General features: G+C 45.4%; 1 protein-coding gene and 1 pseudogene across 4 annotated transcripts in view; both read right to left on the bottom strand.

The window, feature by feature from the left end:
• SLC5A6 (solute carrier family 5 member 6) overlaps nt 1–23,609 on the bottom strand; it is a 177,662-nt gene that overhangs the window by 95,718 nt on the left and 58,335 nt on the right. For 3 of the 4 annotated variants that reach the window (XM_069233662.1, XM_069233664.1, XM_069233663.1), the window contains exons 2-3: nt 17,335–18,037; nt 2,547–2,612 (exon numbers count right to left, since the gene is read on the bottom strand). In XM_069233662.1, coding sequence (XP_069089763.1) covers nt 2,547–2,612; nt 17,335–17,664 — 396 coding nt within the window. In that variant the 5' untranslated portion in view covers nt 17,665–18,037. Of the gene's footprint in view, nt 1–2,546; nt 2,613–17,334; nt 18,038–18,344; nt 18,456–23,609 lie in introns of those variants that run through there. The other variant, XM_069233665.1, reaches the window with a different exon arrangement.
• Nucleotides 14,042–14,914, bottom strand: LOC138295396 (actin-like protein 6A; annotated as a pseudogene).

Below are 23,609 nucleotides of genomic sequence, written 5' to 3' on the forward strand. Positions count from 1 at the left end.
TGTAAAAGCAAAAAGCTCCATTCACGGTCATCTGGTTGTACTAGACCATGGAAAAGTGACAAGTTCAGTGTGACCATCAGGGAGCAAGGGCTCTCCAATGAGATTTTTTTCACAATACTACGAAGTTGCAATGTTGAAATAAGTCTACACTTATTTAAGCATTGCAGTTATGTTCCATTATCATTTTAAAAAAATGCAATACATTATTTTCTGCTTAAAACAATGCACTGTTATCTGCATAATATACCTTTGGGCCAGAGCCTGTTGCCTGCCCGATCACTTAAGGCTTCCCTGGGAGGTGTGTGGGGGGGGGGGGGTGGGCAGTTTGAAGACTCCTTGCTCTGGCAGCAGGGCAGTCCTTTCCACAGGTCCAGAAGTGCACTGAAGATGTGGTTCAGGAGGTTAAATATGTATCCCTAGTGCCAGATATTGAAATGGGGGACGCATTCTGGCTACCCCCACATCTGCTTCTGGAAAGGGGGGGGGGAGTGTGGTGTGTGTGTGTGTGAGTGTGAGTGTGTGTGTGTTTTGGAGGCAGCCTTTTAAAATTTAAGTTAGACAAGGAACAGCCCCATGTCCATTGTACTACCTAGGGCAGGGGCTAAGTGTTGGCCCATCATGACTACACCTAGTCCCCCTTTGTCTCACAATCTGGGAGGAATACACAAAAGCCAGCTAGGTCCAGTCATGTGACCCCAGACACAGACTGTAGGCACTAAATGGTTAGGACAACTTTCTGAAAGTGGCATTTTCAGAATTATGGCTTAAAATCCAACCTTGCCACTTAAGAGGGTTTACAATTACAATACATTTGAGTCCAAACATGCCATTTCTATTTATTACCAATCAAAGGTTAGAACCTATTAAATGTAATAAGGTAATCCAACGTTATCCAATGGGAGATGGGAGAGATGGGCCTTGCATTAGTGAAAAACAAATTCAGGAATTTTTGACTACCAGGACATGTAAAACTTAAAAGCACATTCTATTTTTTAAATACAATGCACCCTGCAATGTGGGTTGGTTAGGACTTCTCAGGGGTGATGTGTATTAAAGAAAGATTTAGACATGGCTAAAGGTTTATTTTGCAAGATCAAACTAACAGTTTACAACTGCACTTTAGGCTGCAAATGCAGGCCTTAAATACATGCTTTAATGGACAAACTTAAGTGGGAGGCACAATGAATGCCACAGGTAAATTAATAGCATTTCATTCGCATGCCCTGGGAACATGTTGTAACATATGCTGCAGCACTATAAGTAAATTAAGTATGCCAATTAGGTGTAAGCCAACTACACCATGTCTTAGGGAGAAAGCACAAGCACTTTAGCACTAGTAAGTAGTGGTAAATAAACAGAGTCCTAATGCTATCAAAAACGAATTCAGAGAACAAGAGGGGTAAAGGCAAAAGGTTTACGGATGACCCTGCAGAAAGGGCCAAGTGCAACATTGACAATCCCCAAGACCCACCTGCTCGCCCTCCTAGAGCAAATGAGCACTGCTAAACTTTTACTTGGCTGTTCATCCTCTGTGGATGTCTAATATTATGCCACTGTGACCCATCTCTGCTTGGTTCCTTGTTAACCTGGGAGTGTACCGACAGCAATCATTTATCGGATATACCAGAATTGTCTACACTGCACACTGAAGAGAAAATGTTTTTTTTTTTTTTTAAGTGTCAAAGCTCATGTCTGCATCTGAGATCATAGCACAATACAGATTGTTAGTATCTAATGGCCTATGCTTTTCCAACTGGTGAAATCATTGTACTGCCTTCTTGTGAACTCATAAAGGCCATCTGCTGGCCAGGACTTCAGAAATAAGGACACATGTGAACACAGTGCTTCTATTAGGAAGAGATTAAGCGGTAGAATGTAAAATGCAAAACTTATATGCCCCCTGAGAATGCTCTCAGGCAAAAGAAATAACTGTAAATGTCGAACACCTACTGCCTTCAAAAGCAGATTTATGACAGCAGGTAGGTAGAGTACAAGCTGTGCAAATGGAGTATTGTCTATATTTGGTATGGTGTCCTTTCTTGAGAGTGTGAATATATTTTTAAATAATATGTACAGCAAATGTTCTTCCAACTAAGCCAGGTAGAAATGCCAGTCGAAAGATAAAGTCAAAACACTTAATTTGTTCAGGGCTGCAGCTTCCTGCTTTACAGCAGAGATCAGCTTTACTACTACAACTGCTGTGTTCGCCCCATTACTGCCTTGCTTCTGCAGACTGAACCCCGAAATTATTCCAAGGAAGTGCTTCCACCTGACAAACATTAAGTTGATCAAAGCACTAAGAGAAACTTTGTTTGGGTTTAAGTTCAACGATAAAGATTTCCTTGGTCTCCAGCTGCTCCGTCAGCTCAGACTGACAACTCTGTGTTTAAGCCAACCTGTACCTATTTTTTCAGAGCCTGCATTTGGTACAGTGTTTGAGGATTTTTCTGGCCAGTTCAGGATCGTGTTCATTGGAGCCTTTCACTTTTTATGACCATGTGTAGCTCATAGCTTACTGCCATCTGAATGAGGTAGGTTTCACTTACCATCTGAAAAATGAAAGTCACTGTCCCACATATGCGAACGATCTTGTTGAATCGAAGCTCCAGGTACTAGTAGAAAAGAAGCAAGAGAAATATCAACTTCTCAATCACTACAGCATAGTGACACTTCTGTTAACTCACAGCCACCCAAACCCTCCCACAAAAGGATGAAGAAAGACTACTGACTTGCATCGCAGGCTTCAGAGTTTGATTTGAGGATACAGCAGATTGACCTGAGTCTGACTTTGTAATTTAGCTGTCAGATCAGAAATATCATCAAGCCCTTTCGGTAATGGGTGTCAAATTCGATCTCTTTGTAAGACCCCGAAGCCCCTCTAATTTGACACGAGGTTTAGACCATCTCTACCACAATAATGAGAGATCAGTTTATTCCTTGGTGTCTACACTTACCTCACCAGCACACAGCAAAGGGCCTATGAAAAAATCAACAAAGCAAGTGCTAAAAGATAGTTTACTTACTCTTACAAAACCATGAATTGTCAATGACTTGCACACTTTTCACCGGCTAGTGGGCATAACACTGAAGGAGGGTTTGTGTGAAAGGGGATTTACCTTACAAATCTTCGTACTACCTGCAGCAGCTGAGCATCCAAGGTGAGATCATAGTATAAACACAGTAGTGCTTTACAAAGGTAAGTACACAAAGTCAATCGCATCCAAACACATTTTCGTGGAGTCTCCTGTTCACGTACCAGCCTGCTGGAATATGAACGCAGCATCTTGCACACCAGATATCCAACAATCCATCCCGCCTACAGATTGTGGACACAGATTCATCTCGAAGTAGAGCTTGTTATACTAATTCTGGGAGGATTCCGTCTCCTGCAAAAAATAGCATTATTTTTGCCTTTTTGAAAAGGGCTTCAAATGTTTATTCTCTCAAAGCCCTGGTGCCTTTTCCAGACGGTTCAAAAGGACTTCCGGAATTCAAATTCATGATCTGAAAATTGCCACAAGCTCACAACTGTAGCATGATGAGATCACTTCTGTGTCAAGCAGTTACTATGTGTTCTCAATGGGACAGAGGAACAACTTGGATGGTGTGTTTAATATTCTTAACACATTGACATTTCCAAAGAAAAAGACAGTTCTGACTGCGACCTTGCCCCACATCCACAAAGCTGGTTAAGATGATGCCACAACGCACTAACACCAGACACTGTGTAGCTCCTAATCCCTGGTGTAAATGAGAGACACAGACATTAGAATATAGGTGGGAGGGTGGGAATTGTCGAAATAAAGGTAGCCTATCTTTCCATCCTCGGTTACAAACAGTTACAGGTCCTCAGACTCATACCAACCTGTTTTGACTTTTAGAATGCATTTTATTTAGCATGGTAATTTAGAAGATCCATGTTGCAAAAATACCACTACACGCGTAGAGTCTCTAAATCCAAAAGCACTTGACAGCAGAAAGGATAAGAATCGTGGAGTCGCATCTGAAGAAGGTAGACTATGAAATACATCACTAAGACCTCAAGCGTGGGTTCAAGAAGTCTGAACACTTGCTCAATTCATAGAGCTAGATATTCAAGAAGGCTCCAACCCCTGCAATGAGAGGACCAATAAGGGATGTACACATCTGGAGCCGCAAACATTACAAGTAAATTAGGACATTAATCAAATTCGCCACACGGCTATGAATGCGAGGGCAGAAAATGCTGCTGCGATATTAATGTTATGAAACGAGGTTTACCCCGATGTGTGTTGCCTCGTTAATCCCTAGTCTCTGTTCAATGATTCATGATGACTCATTCAATGGATCTTCCTTATATGGCAATCTGAGATACTGAAACAAAAAGACCTATGTAGTTATTGGCAGGACTAGTCCATGGGCACAACCGATGCCTGAATTCACCTGTGAAAAAGTGATTTTAATCCAATGGTTTTGAATAGTTGACGCACCTCTACCAAAAGTAACACTTGCATTACTGAGTCCCTCCTTCGGGTTAGTTGGTAGACAAACTAAGCACCGCTCTGCAATATCAAAGTCACTTTAGAAAAAAAATAAGTTGTCAGGATTGCCCAACACCTTAGGGATTTTGCAGTACTGAAGCAAACCTTCCATATGTGCTCATAACTAAACAACATTATCTAGTGACTATGGTGGGCCCAGCAAATGAATTACCAGACCCAGATTGGGTCCTGTTGAGTGGGTACAGATATGCTATTGAATATTTCCAGAGCGCACCTGCACAATATGGTTTATTTGAGCAAGTGAGTAGACACACAACCACTCAGCTGCTAAGATTGTCAGCTTTGGCAAACAGCTTTTTTTTTCTTCTTTATTTAAAGGTCACAGAATTTTAGGTCAGGAATAGAGTGAACAAGAATCGGTTACACTTCACAACAAAGGAGCAAAAGCCACAAAACTTAAGATTTCCTACGTTCCTCACTGCCATTTGTTCATCAGGCACAGGAAAATTCACAACAGCCCCAAACTCAGTGATCTTCCCTGTCTCCTAAAACTGCAACAACTTCAAATTAAATTGCCTTGCCGACACGTCAGAGCTGCTCCCCACATGGAGTGGTAAAAGAACCTGCAACTTGAGGTAACAAGATTTAGAACACCTGGCCTCACAAACTCCTCCAATCGGGGTACCACCACCTGGGGCTCTCAGTCACCTGACATTAGAGCAATACCCACTATGCCTACCTTCAGAAGCTCACAAACTGGCTCGCCTTTACTACCTCCAATGAAGGTAGGTATTGTGAGATTTCGCTCTGTTCTTTGCACTTCATCTCATCTTGATTTCGATTTACTTTGTATCTTCACTTATCTGTGTGGTCCACTGTATTGCGTTTTACAATATTACCGCTATGCACCTCAATATCGTCATCTAAATTTGTTCCTTCTAGACAAGTAACTGAAGACCAGCACTTTTGTCCCAAGTTCTGCATCACATCCACCATCAACACAACTAGGCCCACCGATTCAATGTACTTTTTCAACAGAGATAAGACCTTTCTAATCTGGTTCTCAGACAATCATCTTAAACATTACTTTTTGTTTGTTGCAAGAGAAATGAGAGACAAAATATCCACAGGAAAATGAATGTGGCTTTGTACTAAGCAATTAAAAAGAGCACGGGCAGCATAGATTTGTATTTTTAGCAGCAGGGACGACTTAAGAATCTGCAGGCGCACAGATTTAGCGGGCATTCAAGTCTGCCAAGGGCAATGGATCTCAGTCAATGCTTCCCAAGTATAAGGAAGTTCTATAGGTGTTCAGGGTCCATCTACTTTAAAGCTGTACAGGACATTAAGTCCATCTTGTACTGAACCAAGAGCCTTAGTGGTATTAAGTGCAGACCTTAGCACCGCTCGGTCTGTACCTCCATCTTCAAAGCTGCTAGATTCTACAGTGATCTAAGTTCCTTGACCAGCCTAAGGGACAATCAACACGGTGACCAAAACCTATTTTCCTCCAAATAAGTCATGGTCTATCCAATCTGCCTGGCAAACTTCAAAGTCTACTGGGTAGGGCCCTGCTAAAATCTCGGCCAACAGTGCTCCTTTTTATGCAGGTCATGACATGAATACAGAGGAACCTAGAACATCGCAGAACAGCAATGTGCTCAAGGGACATGCAGAGTTTGAAAGAACAGTACTTCATGGTCACGGGTGTTGTGCGTGGCCAACTGTAATAAGTAAAGAAAACAAAAAAAAATGGCTGGAATGCTTGAAATAATTTCAGCCACTGGTAATTACTCAGGCCGCACCCAATCCATCATTATTTTGCACATAGTGATACCTCAGTTTGGACCCAGCTAAATGCAAATCAGTCCAGCACAAACTGCCAAGCCAGGTCTTCCCTGAACCAGAACACAAGCGACCCAGGACCGTTTCACCCTAGTTGTGGGCTCATCAGCTGGGTATAGCTTGGTTCCAGTGACCGCGTGCACGGGACTCACTCCTGGGCATAACCATCCACTTAAAGCGACACATCAAAGTATACAAAAAAAAAAAAAAAAAAATGGACGGGGGAATGCTGGTTTTGCATTTCATATCACCTCGGTTTGCTGCTGTCTGCCTCGTGTTGCAAGCTCTTTGGTGCTTCTCACTCTGCAAACTCCCTGCCTTCCCAGCGATTTGCGTTGCTTTCTCACTTGTGTGCTTCTCTACCCCCCGCGTGCTGCTTTTCCTCTCTGTCTGTGTCCTCCCCATTGATCACCCCACGCATTCTTCCACTTCCCCCATGCCAATCTTTTTTTTTTTTTGGGGGGGGGTTTGGGGGAATGGTGGTGAGGACCAAAACTGCTGCCTGTCCTTTCACTTTGAAAAATACACTTTTGTACTAGTTCTTTTTTTCTATTTACTGATCCACGTAAGAGGGGTACGTTTTTAAAATATGGCACCTGTGTGATTTTGTGGGCATGAACGTCATTTTGTAGGCATGAATGTCATTTTGTATGGCACGTGTATCATTTTGTAGGCATGAATGCGTATTGATGCATACATCTGTGCATGTCCTCATGTGGCTGTGCCATTTGTAGGCGAACGCATGCACCATCACGCTGTTTTTTTTCTTTCGTTTTTTTTTTTTTTTTTGGTTTGTTTTTTTCAAATGCGGCACAGCATTGTCGAAGAGCACTGGAAAAGCCAGAAGGTCCTCAAAACGAGACCTATTTGCTTTGGCGGTGCTTTTTTTCCTTACCGCGCAGCATGCAAAAGCCATGCTTGTACATCGTGTCTTCTTACCGGGAGCTTGAAATCTACATGAAAATAATCAGTTTAATTTGCTTTATCTAGATGTAGTAAGAGAAAGATTGCAAAAACTGGCGATCAACTTACGCAGTGCCTTTTTGTAACCCGTCTCTGATTTTGCAACCTGACCTATGTACTAATAGGTTGAATCGCAAATTCTCCAGCCACGGGGGCTGCAGAAAGATGTGCCTAGTGAGCAATAAATATGAAGGTCACTATCTGCTACGCCCTGTGATCGACTACAAACGCTATAGCGATGAGGCTTGCAAGGAATAGCACACCACCATCTGTTAAAGTCATTAAAGTGTTTTTTAAGAAGACTTTGTTCTTTAAAGGAAGCAGTGCGCCACTACAAAAATAAAAATCCAGTTGCAAACCATTGACGCATGCCACACCGAACGGAAATTAGGAGGGGGGTCCTCCTTCCACGCCCCTTCTTAACTGAGAATCGTTTCTTGTCACTAAACAAGGTCTTAACTGGTCTGCAACATGCGTCCAATGCATAAAAAAGTTTTGAGGGTGCAAACCCGTGCTTAATTTGTAAATAAAAACGTGCTGGTGCCCTAAACTCTCCTCTGAACCACGCGGCTGTTGCGTTTAAATCTGTGAACACGGAGGCGGCGTAATTCTGAAGTCACCTCGGGCCTCTTCAATCCATTTACAGCCACTCTCTGCCCCTTCAGCTCACTTTTGCAGCTTTCTGCTTTCTCCCTTTGTGACGCGTTTTCGTTTTTCTCTTCCTCCGGCTTTCCCCTATGTGTCTTTCACTCTCAGCAAATGCTTGAGGCAGAAGACTAAGCACCGGCCCTCAAAAATAAGTGCCGGTGCTCAGCACCGGAAACAACACGCACAAATTAAGCACTGGTGCAAACCCTTTGATTATGCGAATCACCGGGGCTACGATCACAAAGTGGTTTTGTGCATCTTGTCCTAAGTACTTTAGCGGGACATGTCCGTGAACAGGTTAACCAGGATAATACTACCAGGAAAATTCAGGGAGACTGATGGAGCACCAGAGATTTGCTGAGTAGGATCCTAGTTGTCTTGGAGAGGGGGGGAGGGGGGGGGGGGCTACGAAATGTGATACAAATTGTACAATTTCCTCCAGTCATAATTTTCGATGCAGTATCTTATGTTGACCTTGGCACCAGTGTGGGATCCGGTGTTCTTCAGAACCAGATTTGGAAGAGCAATTCCTGCAGCTGGGTACTTTGTCCAGATTTCTGACCTTTTTTGTTAGGTCTGGCAATCGCCAGGAACACGTTTCACAAAAATTCACACACACGTACATTCCATACATACATAGAAGGGTTTTCAGCCAGCCCTTTTGTATCCACTGGGCTTTTGTAGCGCCATTCACATAGTGCCTCTTTCACGGCTCCTGCACTTCGTAGCACCTTCTTCACATCACCGCCCCCACACTCTCACCCGGAAGTAATGCATGTTCTTGTTGTGGTTTCGCTCTGTCACTATTTCAGCAGCTTTGTGCCTCCTTCGCACACGTGCACGGAATCCCATTTTCAAACGGCACACACGACCACTGGGCCGGACTATCAGCAGAGAGGCCAAGGATTGGATGAACATGTACTCTAGACCCAGCAGTGGCACAACGGAACTTGGGGGGGGGCTCTACACAGTACATGAAGGGAGGGGCCTCACCTCCAGACTCATTCTGGAGCTCTCAGGCCAGGGTACTGTGATTAGGGGGGCCCCCTGGAACCCCCCCACACACACACACACACACCATGGGGGCACCAGGGACCTTTGTTACACCAGTGAACCTCAGTCATAGGCACTGAGGGGCCTTCAGCCTCAACTGCAGATCTCTCTATTGTGGCCCCCTACAAACACCCACCCACAGCCTGAACGCAGAGACACCTAGAGAGGACTTTAATATGCTGCACAAAAAAACCCTACAAAGGCACTACATTGCTGAAACAGCAAACACTCTGGGCATGCGAGAGTGAGTTAACGCCAAAGGTTAATTAAGCAGGATATACAAGGCGTACATGGGCTGCTTTTCAGACGTGTTGGTATGTACCTGGGCTTTTAACCACGCCCATCACTATCACTCGTTCATGGGCTTGTCTTTCAAAAATACTTTCTTTTCGTTGGTGAATGCTAACTTTACGTTTGTCCCTACTTGGCGAGGTTTTGTTACCGCCTTGGGGACCGACCCTGTTACATGGATAATTCCACATTTGCCAATAACGGACTCAGAGCGAACTTCTTTTTCCTTTTATGTCTACTTCGCGCTCATGTAGGGTGACTACCTGTCCATAAATTTCACGGACTGCCCGTAATTTCACCCTGCCGTCCTTTGTCCGTGATGAAAGGGTTAACGGACGGCATTTGTCTGTAATTTTAGCCTTTCACCTAAAGGACGGAGGATGGCAGGGCCAAATTATGGGCAGATTAGTTTCCCCAGCTGGACTGGAAGGCAGGGAGTCTCCTGTGCTCAGAAGGAGGGAGGGGCAGACAGAACAGAAACAGACCTTCTTGCCAGGGTGTCTCCTTCCCCTGAAGAAATGCAAATGTGGGCAACTGGTAAATCTGCAAATGTAAAGGTGCTTGAAAACCTGCATCCACTTTAACCAAAAGGAGTCCCTTGAAGCTTTCTGATGGCAAAGATATGTTCTTTTAGAGAGGTACTGCAACTGAGTTCCAAAGTGATCTGTGGAGTGTGTGGTTTTAATGGAGTGTTATAAAAAATGTTAGTACTAGGTATGAACTGTATATTATTCAAATCTGAATTTGAGAAGCATTTTTTTTTATTTAACCAAAATGTATTTGCGTATTTTGTAGCAGCCTATATATAATGTAATTGTATTTATATTACGCTCACTATCCCTGACTAGGCACCAAATGCATGTTTAAAATAAGGACTTACACATTCACAGTTCTTTCAGGGGCCACAGTACTTCATAGTACTAACAAACATTGGCAAAGCCAATAGGTCTAGTCTACACAAGAGTTATTGGCTTTGCCAATGTGTTTTAGCCATGTTATACACCAGAGTGGCTGCTGTTCATGGCTAAAAGTTAGTGGCATAGTGGTGTGGAGTGGAGTAGAGCGGCATAGGAGCAGTGGCAGAGAGCCCTGTAGTGCAGGGTACAGTGCAGTTGTTTAGAGTGCATTGGTGTAGAGTGCAGTGGTTTAGAGAGCAGTGGCATTTGACAGAGTGGCATAGAGTGCAGTGGAGTAGAGTAGCATGCAACAGAGTGGCAGAGAGTGCAGTAGTGTAGAGTGGTGAAGTGGCATGGAGTGCAGAGAAGACTTGTGTGGCAGAGAGTGCAGGGGCGTAGTGTAGTGCAGTGCAGTGCAGAGTAGAGTATAGTGCTGTAGAGTGCAGTCGCGTAGATTGGAGTGATGCAGTGTAGAGTGGATTAGAGTGCAGTGGCATAGAGTGCAGTGGCTAGAATACAGTAGTACATAATAGATTGGTGTACAGTACAGTGGCGGAGAGTGCAATGTTGCAGAGTAGAGTGTCAGTGCAGTGATGTAGAGTAGAGAAGAGGGGCACAGAGAGCAGTGACGTAAAGTACAGTGGTGCAGAGTAGAGGGCAGTGGCATACAGTACAGTTGTTTAGAGTGCATTGGTGCAGAGAGCAGTGACATGGGGTAGAGTAGCATAGAGTGTAGTGGAGTAGAGTGGCATATAATAGAGTGGCAGGGAGTGCAGTAATGCAGAGTGGTGCAGAGTAGACTCATGTAAGATAAATGTAGAGTCCCTGACATACACTCTAGTGCTGTGAGACTACAGACAAGTTGTGGGTACCTCACATCCTGACATTAGGTGTGAGACTGTCGCCCACACCATCTGCCCTGCCTCTTTAATTTTTTTTTAGGTTGAAAGTCAATGGGTGGTTAAGCTACGCCAGATGTTTTTGTTCAATTTGTTTAAACTAGCATAAGGTCAAGTACCATGATGTTTTCCAAACTGTTTGCCAGGGGTTTTAAAACGTTCAGAAACATAATAAAAAATGTTGCTGTTACTTTCTCTTCAAGAAAGATCGGGTAGATTTGGGTAAGGATGATGGCCTTGCCACCCCGCCCTTGTCCCGGCCACTCCTATCCTGTGCAGCCTCGCTCGCCGCTGGGAAACTGTGTTTCCCAGCGCCGCGAGTGCAGGCAGCCCGCAGGGCTGCCGGGAAACTACGTTTCCCTACAGCACTTGCGGGTGGGCGTATCCGCCCAAACAGGGAATTCCCTTAGCCGCGGCCGCTTACCGCGGCGGCTCCGGCGCCCAGAGGGGGCATGGCTCGTTAGGGTGGCGCCACCCACGGGCGCCCGACTGCACCATTGGCCATTTCCGGCCCCCGGCACATCCGGGACGGCCATAATCAATTCCGGCGCATAGAAACGTTAGCAGCTCGCAAGACTTCCGGCCCCCGGGCCGCGGCGGTGATTGCCTGCAGCTGCAAGTAATTTCTCCCTATTAAGACCACTAATATCAGCTACCGACTTTCAGGCCACTTTACCCAAGCGGTCCTGACAGAGAGGTCGGTTTAGGCGCACAGAGAGCGCCCACCTTTGATGCAGTGAGTCGACCAACGATGGAAACACAGATAAGAAGCCTCCCTTCTCCCTTTCCTTCCTGCCCTTTTTTTCCCCTTTTCCTCTCCTCCCCCCTTTTCTCTTGCTTTCGTTCCTTTTTCCCTGTTGTCTTTTCTTCTTCTCTTTCTTCCTTATTCCTTTCTTTGTTCCTCTCCCCTCCCTCTTTGCCCCCTCCCCCGTTTTTTTTCCCTTTTTTGCCCCTTTTTCCTTCCCTTTTTCTTCTTCCCCCCCCCCCCCCTTTTTTCTCCCTTCTCCAGTGTCCTCCTTTTTCAGATTTCTACAGTTTTTCCACTCTGTTCTTGGCTTCCACCGTCTATTTCTTGACTACCTCTGTACTATTCTTTCATCTTTACTCTCCCCTTCTGCTCTTTCCCTTCTAACCCTAGAGTCTGACTATAAGGGGACGCTCCCTCTCCAGGATACCAGAGGCTAGTAGCCTCCATTGTTAGGGTAAGGAATTGTCTTCCCTGACCTACCATTCGCCTTGCATAGCCAGCATTGCTGCGACCATTTTAATTGCAACCAGTACACTTGTGTTCTGCATGAAATTTGTCACGTGTGCTGTGGTTTGCTGTGGATTATCTTCTCACCGTCAATTTTGGTCTGTTTATGTTATTGTATTTATTGTAGGTCCTCCCCAGGTATTCCCTTGGTTAAGGTAGGCTCTTCCTTCCCCCCTTTTCCTACTGCGATTATTTCTGCAGCGCGCAATAAGCATTTGCAACAGGGATCCAACGCCCTGATGAATGCCCAGAGACCCTCCATAGCTCAATCATAAGGGCAGAAACATGTCGGCTACTTCTTTTAGATAGGTGACCTTGTGAGTCATTGCTCTCACACTGGTTCCCCACTTCTTTTAATCACACCACACAGAACCTTCTATTAAACTCACCTTGGTATCTGAGTAGGTGTTTTTATTCCCATAGCACAGCTGGATCCCTTCTTTCCAGAAATCAAATTAATTTACGCACTCCCTCCTGTTCTTTTAACAGTGAGGTTGAGTCCGCCCAGGTGGTATTGTCTTACCTGGGTGGGGCTAGCTGGTCATATGATGAAGCATGACACTATATAGTGTGTGAGACCACCTAGTCCGTAAAGGAAATCCCCCTCTACAGACCTCATACCACCCCACTTTCCATCCACATTTTACCTTTAGTCGAGGTACAAGATTGGTCTAGTGTCGCAACTGGCACACTATCAATCTACTTATAGTTGCCAAAACCCCGTACTCTCTTTTGTGATTTAGTATTATGTTTGGGGAGTCGAGTACGGCGTGTGTCTTTTCCCGCTCCCTCATACTCTCCCTTTGTGTATTATCACAGTACTGAAAGGGCATTAATTTAGTACTGAACAAGGACGTAATGTGACACCTGAATGTAGCACACCAGGAGACAATCACAAAAAGACCACAGTGAATAAATAGTGCTATGTTAAAAAAGAGTAAATAAATCCACTGACAGCATAGTGAGGCATGGCCTCTCTTGCGCGTGTCTGTAAAACTGACGTTTGTTCTGGAATTTCTGTCCTGAATTTTGACCCTTTGTCCTGAATTTTTGTCCTGAATTTTGACACTTTGTCCTGAATTCTTTACAGTCCTGTCCAGAACTTGCATCAATGCCAGGTGGTCACCCTACACTCATGCTCATGGCGGCCGTGGCGCTTTGAATCGGCTCGCTTATGTCAACTGTTTTACTATTCATTTTCAATGAATGTGTCAAGAAACGTCCAGTTAGGAATTTACAACGCTAATAGCTCCAATGCGAGACCCGCTGCATTGCAAATGCTTGTCTTCCTTTTGGGGTCAATAATGGGAGGACCACCGAGTTGTATTACAATACATTTCAGCTCTTCAGTGTACTGTAGCTTCACCTGTGTCCTTCCGTGAATTACCTCTAGAAAAACTGAGAGGTACAGCATTAATGTGCTAAAGAATGCAACACGGGCATGCAAAATGTTATTTATTAATACCTGAATTGCAAGATGTCTTGCTTTGCAGTGGCTCTTAACTCCAAGTACCCCTTTTTGGTTCCAATACAAAGTTACGCTCAAATGAATGTTGAAGTAGAAAACTAATGCTCTAAAAATGACACTTTTTCTTTAAAAAAAAAAAAGTTAATTGTGTCCCCGAGACTCCGGAAACAACAAGATGATTACAGTGTCACAAAGACGCTCTGCTGGAAGGTCGTGGTGTTTTCAAACAGTTTTTAGGGACATTTAGTTCCACACATTTCCTTCCTCCCTCTTCTTATTCCTGCGTCGAGACTCCAAAACGGGAGCTCCACCGCAGAAAGTGAACGCCCGTCCCACTGCTGTGTTGTTTGCAGGTAACTTCACCCGCATGCTCGGAGAAGTTTTCTGGGAGTTTTCTAGTTAACCTCTAGGTAAAATCATGGATTGGGGTGTTTCCCTGTTTACAGTCACACTTCCATAAGGACTTGGTCTGATATCAGTGCCATACATCCGGGCACTTGTGATATTAACATGGATAACTCCCAGCTTGGCGTTGCCAGGCAAGCCCTTCACATTTGATGGATCAAATAATCCTTCAGGAACATTACGTTCGCTCCAAAGTCACAGTTCTGGAACTCGTAATGAACTTTTGGAATCCCACCATACGTTGAACCTGAAACTATAAGAGGTGATACTTGAAAGTCCCGTCTCACACCTTTACACATATAATTAGACCACGATAGCGTCAGCTGTGGAAGTTTCTCCTTTCTTTTCCAATTTGCTGATGATCCCTCACGAACAGCTTCCTTCGAGTACAATCACGTGGGAAGGAACTAGTTCTATATTGTGATCGAACATTAGATGTGTCAGATTTTCCCACTTTGCTTGGGTACTCAACGGTGCCTCTGACATCAGAACAGGATGCGAGTTTGGTTCTGTTTGTATATGAGTTTTGTAAGTATGGTCTAAAATTCCTTGATAACTGTCCCAAACTTCACTCATTCGATTTTTTTTTTTTTTTTTTTTTTAAATGGTGCAATGACCTCCATGTTCTCCCTCACAACCCGAAGGGTACTGGTATTTATGAAGTATGTGCGACCTCCTGGTTTGCTTTTGTCTTCATCTATTTACGTTTGAGTGCTACCATCTTATGTATCCAACAACACTTCGACTTTAGTGCTATTTACATACATTAGCACATTAAACGCAAGACCTACTGTTTTTTTTTTTTCTCTAGAGGTACTTCACAAACCCCATATGATTAATGGTGAAGTTACACCATACACATTGTGTCAGCATTTTAACATGTGCAAAGGGAATGTTCACCACTTAGGGCAGCTCCTTGCTGACTGACCGATATTTATTATTATACGACTCAGTTTATTGACCTCAGAAGGGCAAAATGCTGAGTAGACCCACTGAGATGGACTTTGACAAAAAGCATTCTAAGGTGGCTGTCCATGAGTGCACATGGGTGCGCATGCACAGGTGGCCATCTTTGAATGTTTTTGGCTGATGTGTAACAAACCTCTTTCCAAGATTGCGGCCATCTTGGAAGGATTTTGCCACACGTTATCATTCTTTTGCCTTCTAGGCTCATTGCTACCAAACATTTCTGCCATTTTGGAATGGTATAGTAATATTGAAATACAAAAATGAAAGCAATCACTGGCAAAGCTAACAGCTCAGAAGTGAAGGGCAGACTTATTGGCTTGGTCAATGCTTGTTTGGAAGTAGCCATTACTAAACCAAAATGCCCCAAGGAAGCCCAGTGCAAGCCTCATAGAAGCATTAACTCCCCAAATGGATGAAACGTGGTTATTGAGTTAGGGTGCCTTAGTACGGAGGCCCTGGAGTAGCAGTTTGACAGTATGGTGCTGTCAGGATACTGCAAAGTAACAACCGACCGCCCAGGAGCTCAAAGAATAGGCCCCACTCTTCGTCTTCCGTGCATTTTTTTTATTTAATGGGAGACCAACATGTATGACAGATAAATACAAATCATGCTATCTTGAAGACCTCGAGACGTTATTTCTCAGTAAATAAAAGGAAACAGTATTAAGGACCAAGAGAAATTCAAGTCTACCCATCTAGGAAAGGCAAAGAGAAGCAACATTTACATTTTTCAGAACAATCTAAACAAAATTGGCTACAGGTAAATCCAACAAAAGAAAACTTTGTCAAGTACTGGAAGGAGATCAAGAGGGCAGCAATCTGAAGGAGCATGGACTGTTCGATGGGGAACCACCTAGCAAAGGCTGTTTGACCGCAAGGCGGTGAAGAACGGCAGCGAAGCACTGGATTTTATCTGATACAACTAGGAAGACCAGCCAGAACCGTCATCAGATCATCATTTCCTGTGTGGGGTCTCCTTGCTATAAGGCCCTACAATACTGTGCTAAGTACGGAGCGCAAGATGACCCTGCATACCGATGTCAGTGTGGCTTCCGTTAAGATGTCAGGTAACTGGGTAACAACTTTAAACCTGGTATTACAGTTGTGGAGAAAAACTTAGTGGGGCAGGGCTTGCATGGCCTACGTCAACAAGCCGCCTGAACTAATGCTGCACCTCCTCACACCATAAGGAAAAATAACATGCATAAGATCACACATCACAATTATGCAGCAAGAACTACAGGCAACATTAAACTAGAACACTGCTGAGCACTGGAGTCCGAATATCAACCATTCAGATCCTCCGAACTATATTCCAAGACAAGTTCTTGGGCACAGAGAGAGGCAAACAACCCCTGGAAACAGGAACAAGACTGTATGCAAGAAGATAGGCAAATCACAAAACTACACTGCCAAACAGGGTGGAGTGTAGATAGAGTATGTTTTTGGACATTTAATCAAAGGACTTTTTTGTGATAGTAAGTGGTGTTGCCACCATTTCATATCACTCTCTTCAACACCAAAAATATATACTGCATCTTGGAGTGATAAAACATGCGCAGATCACTGCAGTTGACATCCTGAGTTTTTCATTCAAGATTTCAAGAGACCACGGTGGAGAAACACTAAAGCAGAATTTGCACAATGTATGCCCATCAACGTCTTCCTAGTGCATGGACCGTATGTCCTGCAAGAGTGGACGGCTGACATCCATCTCTCCTCTCTTGTCCTCCACTGCAGGTAGGCTGCAGAGCATCAAGCATGCTAGCAGGAGCAGGGACCAGTAGAAACAGCAGTGGGCACTGATAACACCAATGGCTCCATTTTGGCCCCTACTTTCCAGCCAACAACAATGCATTCAGAGGCTTGTACTTCCACCTTTCCATTACAAGCAAGAGGTTCCAAGGCTTAGCTTGTAAGATGACTGGCTGAAGAGTCAGGACTGACACATGGAGGCACAACTAGCAAGCACCAGCTTTATAGGGAGTAGGAGGATTAGGGATTGTGAATGTTGTCTGTATTCTGCATTTAATTACCACACTGGAATCTACCAGGGAAGAATGTTCTGTTTCAGGATTTGAGAACATAGCACAATCTGCAGTACATGATACTGGAGACAGGAACATACATAGATTTTTTTTTCTTTTTTAATGTGTCCTACCTCATAGGTGCTGGTGAGCCGGAGCCGGTAAAACACTGGAATGAAGATGTGCGCCGGGATGAGGAGGCCCAGGATGTAGGAGCAGCCCAGGAACCAGTATTCAGTGCCGAAGCGGTAGATCTCGGAAGGGACTCCAAGGATGGCCACGGCGGACTGGAAGGTGGCCAGGAGCGAGAGGGCCACCGGCAGGAAGCTCATGCTGCGGTCCGCCAGCAGGAACTCCTGCATGGTGCGCTGCTTGCCCCCGCTCAGCGCATAGTAGAGTCCAATGCCTGAGGACAGCACCAGCAGCAGCACAAAGATGACGTAGTCCACGGTGCCGAACTTCATCTTGGGAGCGGGATGAGTCCTACCAACCCTCACTGTGGGTTCTCCCAAGAACGTCGGCTAGAAGAGGCCTTGAGGGTCATGTGTCTGGAGCAACAAAGGTGCCATAAACCTGGAAGCAGGTCCCAGAAATAGAATCAAAAATCTACTCCAGATGGAGTATTCAACTTTAAATTTACCAGCAAATTCGCATTCTTATCTATAGAAGTGACAGCTCCAACGTGGAAAGCGCCTGAGGAACCAGTTGTGGGTTGGGAAGCGAGCAGAAGGTGAGCCGGATACCAGGAACCAGTGCACGTCCACTGCCCTCTGGTTCACGTGCGGTGCCGCTCGGTGCTGTGGCAGCTCAGTGCCCTGCTGTGGCAGCGCCAGACACCTGGAAAAGAAAAGCAGACGTTAGGGGAAGTCTCCATCGCCGCACATGAGTCCTGAGAAGACCTCCCCGCAGCCACATCCCGCCATGTGCTCTGAGAGCACACCGTGCGCTCCCCTCCCTCAGCACTCGGGATCTTAACAACCCTGGCAGCGCCTCGAAGTGATCAAAGAGCGAGTGATCCGCGCCGAGGCCGCCTGGCTGCTAAAGATTAACCTCCGCGGAGGCCCGGAGGGGGGGACCTGAGATGGCGGCGGCTGGGGGGAGAAGCACCCCACGCCCCCGCTCTTACAGAGGAGATGTGACTCACCCTGTAATCACAGTGCTCGTTCCAGGGGGGGCTTTAATGTGACGGGGATGACGCCGCCGATCCAAACTGACAGCAGAAAGGAGCCGATGCACAGAACCCGGCCCCCTTATTACTCACCCATGCAGGACCCGCTGCTTATACAGGCCTCGTGGACCACAGTTACAGCCCCCCACCCCACCCCACCCCACCCACGCGCCGAACGCACCCCGACAGCATCAGACGCGCATCAGCAACTTCCAGCTGCAAACACCTTCCAGCCACATCCTGCAGCTGACGCGTCAAGACGCAGGGTTACCTGGCCCCAGGCCGCAGAAGGGGCACTAGGGGGCAGTGTCGGGCTGGACTACAGGCTACTAGGCAGTGCCCGATGGGCTGGTCTGACACACCAGTATATAGCACTCGGGGGTCGGTTTTATTGTCGGATGGACCTCTTTTTACTGTTGATTTCTCTGATGCTACCACAAGCATTGCCTAAAGCAAACACAAATGCATGCGGTCTCCCAAACCTTGTAAATTAGCCATACAGCGTCTCGTTCCAAGTTCAAAACTGGACTGGTTTGCAAACGTGGGACACTATTTTTTTTAGCTACTCGGTTTGCTAATGGGGGCTACTTTTATTTTGGGACCTGCATCTCTTTTTTGTTCCAGTCCAACCATGCTTTTGCAGGCTGGCTTCAGGTCTGGTAAACAACAAATTATACAGTACTTAGGGTTTATGAATTTGGAGACACGTGCCCTGGTGGGACTAGAAAAAAACTATAGGGAGTATATCAAGGTCAACGGCACTTCTCCCTACTCAACCTCACATCCGTTGACTGACTGGAGTCAGACCACTACCAATCAATACAGAGCGTAGGGGTCACTGGCATTCACACTATGCTACCCAGGCCACAGAGTTTCTTGCTCCCGAGAAATCACACACATCAACAAGCATACACCCCACTTCAGTGAGCTTTCAAATGTGCATTGGGACAGGAGCTCCCCTGCATGATTAATGAACAGGTACCCCTGCAATGGGCGCACAACTGCATGTGAAACTCACCCTAGAGTCGCAGTCACCCAGCGCCTGAGCTGAGCTCTAGGCTTCTAACTGGCAATATGCGGCCCAGAACCCGTCTCTGATCCGTGAGTGTGCACGGAGCATGCCAGCATATTCTGCAGTGGACGACGGTCCCTGCCCTGGATGTGTCACATAAAGCAGTGATGGCAGGGTACCCTGTTGTGTGCATCTTTAGCGTGACCACACCTTTATCTCAGTCAGTGCAGCCTACTGATCTTGGTGTAAAGTTTCACTGTCATGTGAACCCACAGAACTTTGCACTGACATCTATTGTGCATTTTAAGTACGTGTGTTCAGTGAATGTGCGGCACACGTATGGTATTAGGACTCTGTAAGTGATAGGAGTATGACTACTACGGCAAGGGGGATCCATTTTGGATGCCCTTGATTTGGCATGGCACAAGACGGAGGATGGAGATAGGTTCACCAGACAGTAGAAGAGTACTGCCTGCATTCCTGTGGCAGGACCTTGGAGACCCAAACACTCAAGTGAGGGAGGATAGTTCTGCCCGAGGTCTGCCATTTGGTAGATGCTAGGTGGCAGGGCTTTGAGTGCACTTTCTGTTGTTCAACGCAAAGAACTCTGCAGTATCCTGTGTGTTCCCATTCTCTGTGTATCCGAGGTGGTGTGGCCAGGAATGCTGGAAGAGCATGAAGTAACAGGATTTTGGTGCATGGTCTGCAATGGAAGCTGGCCGATAATGACAGTCTGACAAAGGGAGTGCTTTGAGATAGGGCCTACCTGCTAATGTAACCTAGGGACCGGTTAAGAGTTTCATGTCTTTATACATTTTGTGCATCATTAACATTGTGCAGAATATGGATCTACACTTGATTTTACATGAATGCAGGTATATGATGCTACTGCCTTTGAAACAATTTTGTTATGACCTTTTAATGTGCCTTTTTGTGGATTATACGAACTAGACCTCAATATCATCCTGTTCACAATGGATGTCTCACCCTGCACGTTGACTGTTTATTATTTCAGCAGTACACAGTCAAAGTCATATTTGTTTATTTCCATTGATGTTCTTCTTGCTATTAAGAAACATTTTCAAACTTTGGCCCTCTTGTTTTACTACGCTACTGCTCACACCATGATGAATTTGCAGTTTTAGTTATGTTGTATGAGAAGATTTCCTTTATAAACCCTCATATTTAGGTGAGCCAGAAGACTTTCCAATGCTACTAGGAATGCGCTCCAATTTCTTACTGATTTTGCTGCTCATTGGGTCCTAGAATAATTTTTAATTGTACCTAGTCTTCTGTAACGCCATATACAAAGAGCCTTCATGGCAACAATCTTTTTGCATCTGCACTTTAAAGTTACTGTATTGTACCCTTGTTCAATTTCGTAGAAAGCTCTTTAAATTCTCTAAATCCATCCAAGAACCCACTTTTTTTTTTTTTTTAGTCGGTTCTTATTTAATTGGCTATTTTTTTTTTATATATGTCGTGTTGTGCCTTATCTCGGAACACATTCCCTCATGAAATTGAGGTTTAACATCGTCCGACCTATCCACCCATGGCTGTGTTATTCAGATGTTTTGTTGGGATATATGAATTTAGGGTCTCCCGCGCTTGCAGGCCTAACATGAAATAAGACTTGAAGCCCACCTGAGTGGCTTCAGACTCTTGTATAAAGAACCTGCACTCTAGCCACAGCAATGCTTTTAGGCAGGCCTGCATCTCTGAATGGCTCTGCTTGCTCCTTCAGGAAGGCTGATGACAGTCGGGTGTAGAGATCTCACACTTCATTGTGCCGATGTTATGGATGCTCCTGCTTGGAGCTAGCCGACCAGCTGCCTGTCCTGAGAGCCATCACTATGTACAAAGGTTCTGTCTGAGGAACAGCCAGAAAAAGACATCTGACAGAATGAACACGAACAGGATCTGACACCATAGGCAGTGGATCCACATCTCGAGTGGAAAATGTGTATTATAGTGGGATCCTAACCATGGCACTTTGCTCCAGTTCAAAGCAAGGAAGGGAGTGCTTTAGAGCTAACTTAAAAAGCTGCTGTGTAATCGGGGCTTGTGATACTCGGACTCCCAGAGGTGAGGGGACAGCACATGAAACATGAGCTTTCTGCTGGAAGAGCTGAGGGTCTGACTTAAGTGTCCAGAAGCCTGCCCGCATGCATGATACGAGAGGGGAGGAATGTATCTGGCATTATAGGAGTAACAATGTCCAGGAAGAGAAGTCTAGAGCAGTGGTTCCCAACCTGTGGTCCGGGGACCCCTGGGGGTCCGCAAAGCCTTCTCAGGGGGTCCGTGAGAGCCTAGAAAATTAAAAACTATCAACAAATATTGACAAATTAGGTCTCCAGCTTCCAGTAATGACTCAGGCGGGGGTCCCCGGATTCCAATGATGATTCAGTGGGGGTCCCTGGGTTCCATTAATGTTAAAGTGGGGGTCCACAGAAATCAAAAGGTTGGGAACCACTGGTCTAGGGTGTTTGCAGCATGAGGAGCACCCAGAGAAAGCAGACTACGACAGAGCAAAGCCCAGAGCAACACTTGCTGTGAGGAGGTCCCTAGTTTCTGCGAGTGGTTCCAATGCGAACTGCACCATGATATCTACAAGGCCATGTATCACTGTGCTGTTTGGCAATCCACCATGAATGTAGTGGTGTTGCCACTACAGATGACAGGAAGAGGAACTGCATCACCTCCTGAATATAAGCCATGTTCAAACTGGACGCCGTATATGCCAAAGGCACCATCCCAGAAGAGCTCTTTCTGGGGCGAGCACCTGTCTGCACCCCGCAGCATAGGTGGTCACTGCCGAAGTAGAGTGCAACTGTGCAGAACCACCAAATCAGCTTCATTCAGCGGTCCCTGTTCCAACGCAAACTGCATCCAGTGCACCACTAGAACTGCAGCACCAACCAGCAGATAAAGGCGGAGCCTCGCATACAACAAGAAGAAGACTAGAATGCACAGAATGGTCTGCAGAATGTTGGCCTTGAGACTGTTGCTCAAGTGAATGCAATGGGTAAAAGATTTTAAAATGAGTACCAGAATTGATCAGTGGGGGTACCTAAAGTAATCTGCATTTGTGCCTAATCAATGGCCAGGCCCACAGTACAATGGAGAGTGTAGTTGTTAGATATTTGCGATAGAGGGAAGATAGACAGCAAAGGGGGTGGAATACCTTATTGAGAAGCGTAACTTACATTAGAATCCTTTACCTGCACTTTGGCTGAACTGTGTAGCATTGAGTTTTGCTTTGGGAGTGAAGTATTTTCTTCACCTAAAATAAAAGCACTGGCTAGACAATATTGTTGTCTGTTGGTTGACTGTTGAGTTTCGAGTTCTTAATCCCCTCTCTCCCTCCCTTATTACTTGCTTTTGCTATACTGAAACTCAAGTTGTACTTGTCCCAGTTTGCAGACCTATAGCAGGAGGGACACCTGAGCATCAATGGCAAACAATCACAATCCATACACCCTAGGCCCAGCAGCACCCGTCAGCCTTGTTGCCCACAAGAGCCTGACAACGTGCTACGCCTTTTCACCTGTTCAGGGATACGCTCCCATGGGAACTCCACATGAAGATTGTTAATTTTGGCCCACAGAACTCCACACCCTATGACAGAGCTTCCCATCCTACATATATGAAGCCAACAAATATAGAAGGATCTGATGAATTTGTCGTGATTTTTCTCTTTTCGCATGCCACCCCTACGTTATGGGTATTTATTATAGTATGAATGCCCAGTCGAGTCAACATATTATAACTTAATACTGCTCAGAACATTGACAGACACCTATTAAAAAAGGTAGGTTTTCAATAATCTCTTTAATAAAGTAGGCGAGTTTCAGGGTGTGCGCACAAAGGTATAACATTCCATAGCTTAGGTGCAGCAACAGCGAATGCTGTGGCCACAACAAGCTTTATATACGAGAAAAGGGACAGTTTTTTGGTAAACAGCGTTATGTGCTGTGGACATAGCTTTAAAGCTACTATTCTGAACTGGCAGCCACTGGAGTCCCCCGAAAACTGTGGTGATACGATCACATCTGGAAAAGCCTTCAACCAGATGTGTTGCTGTGTTTTGTATTAATTGGAGGCAGTCAAATTAGCTTTATACTTTAGCAGGAGATACTTCGTAGACAGAATCTGTATATTCCTGCCAGTACTGACTAGTTCTGAAGGTCCCAACTGGTGGTCTGGGGACCCCGGGGGGTCTGCGAAGC

The sequence above is a fragment of the Pleurodeles waltl genome, chromosome 5 (genome assembly GCF_031143425.1).
Source record: "Pleurodeles waltl isolate 20211129_DDA chromosome 5, aPleWal1.hap1.20221129, whole genome shotgun sequence".
Classification (NCBI taxonomy): domain Eukaryota; kingdom Metazoa; phylum Chordata; class Amphibia; order Caudata; family Salamandridae; genus Pleurodeles; species Pleurodeles waltl.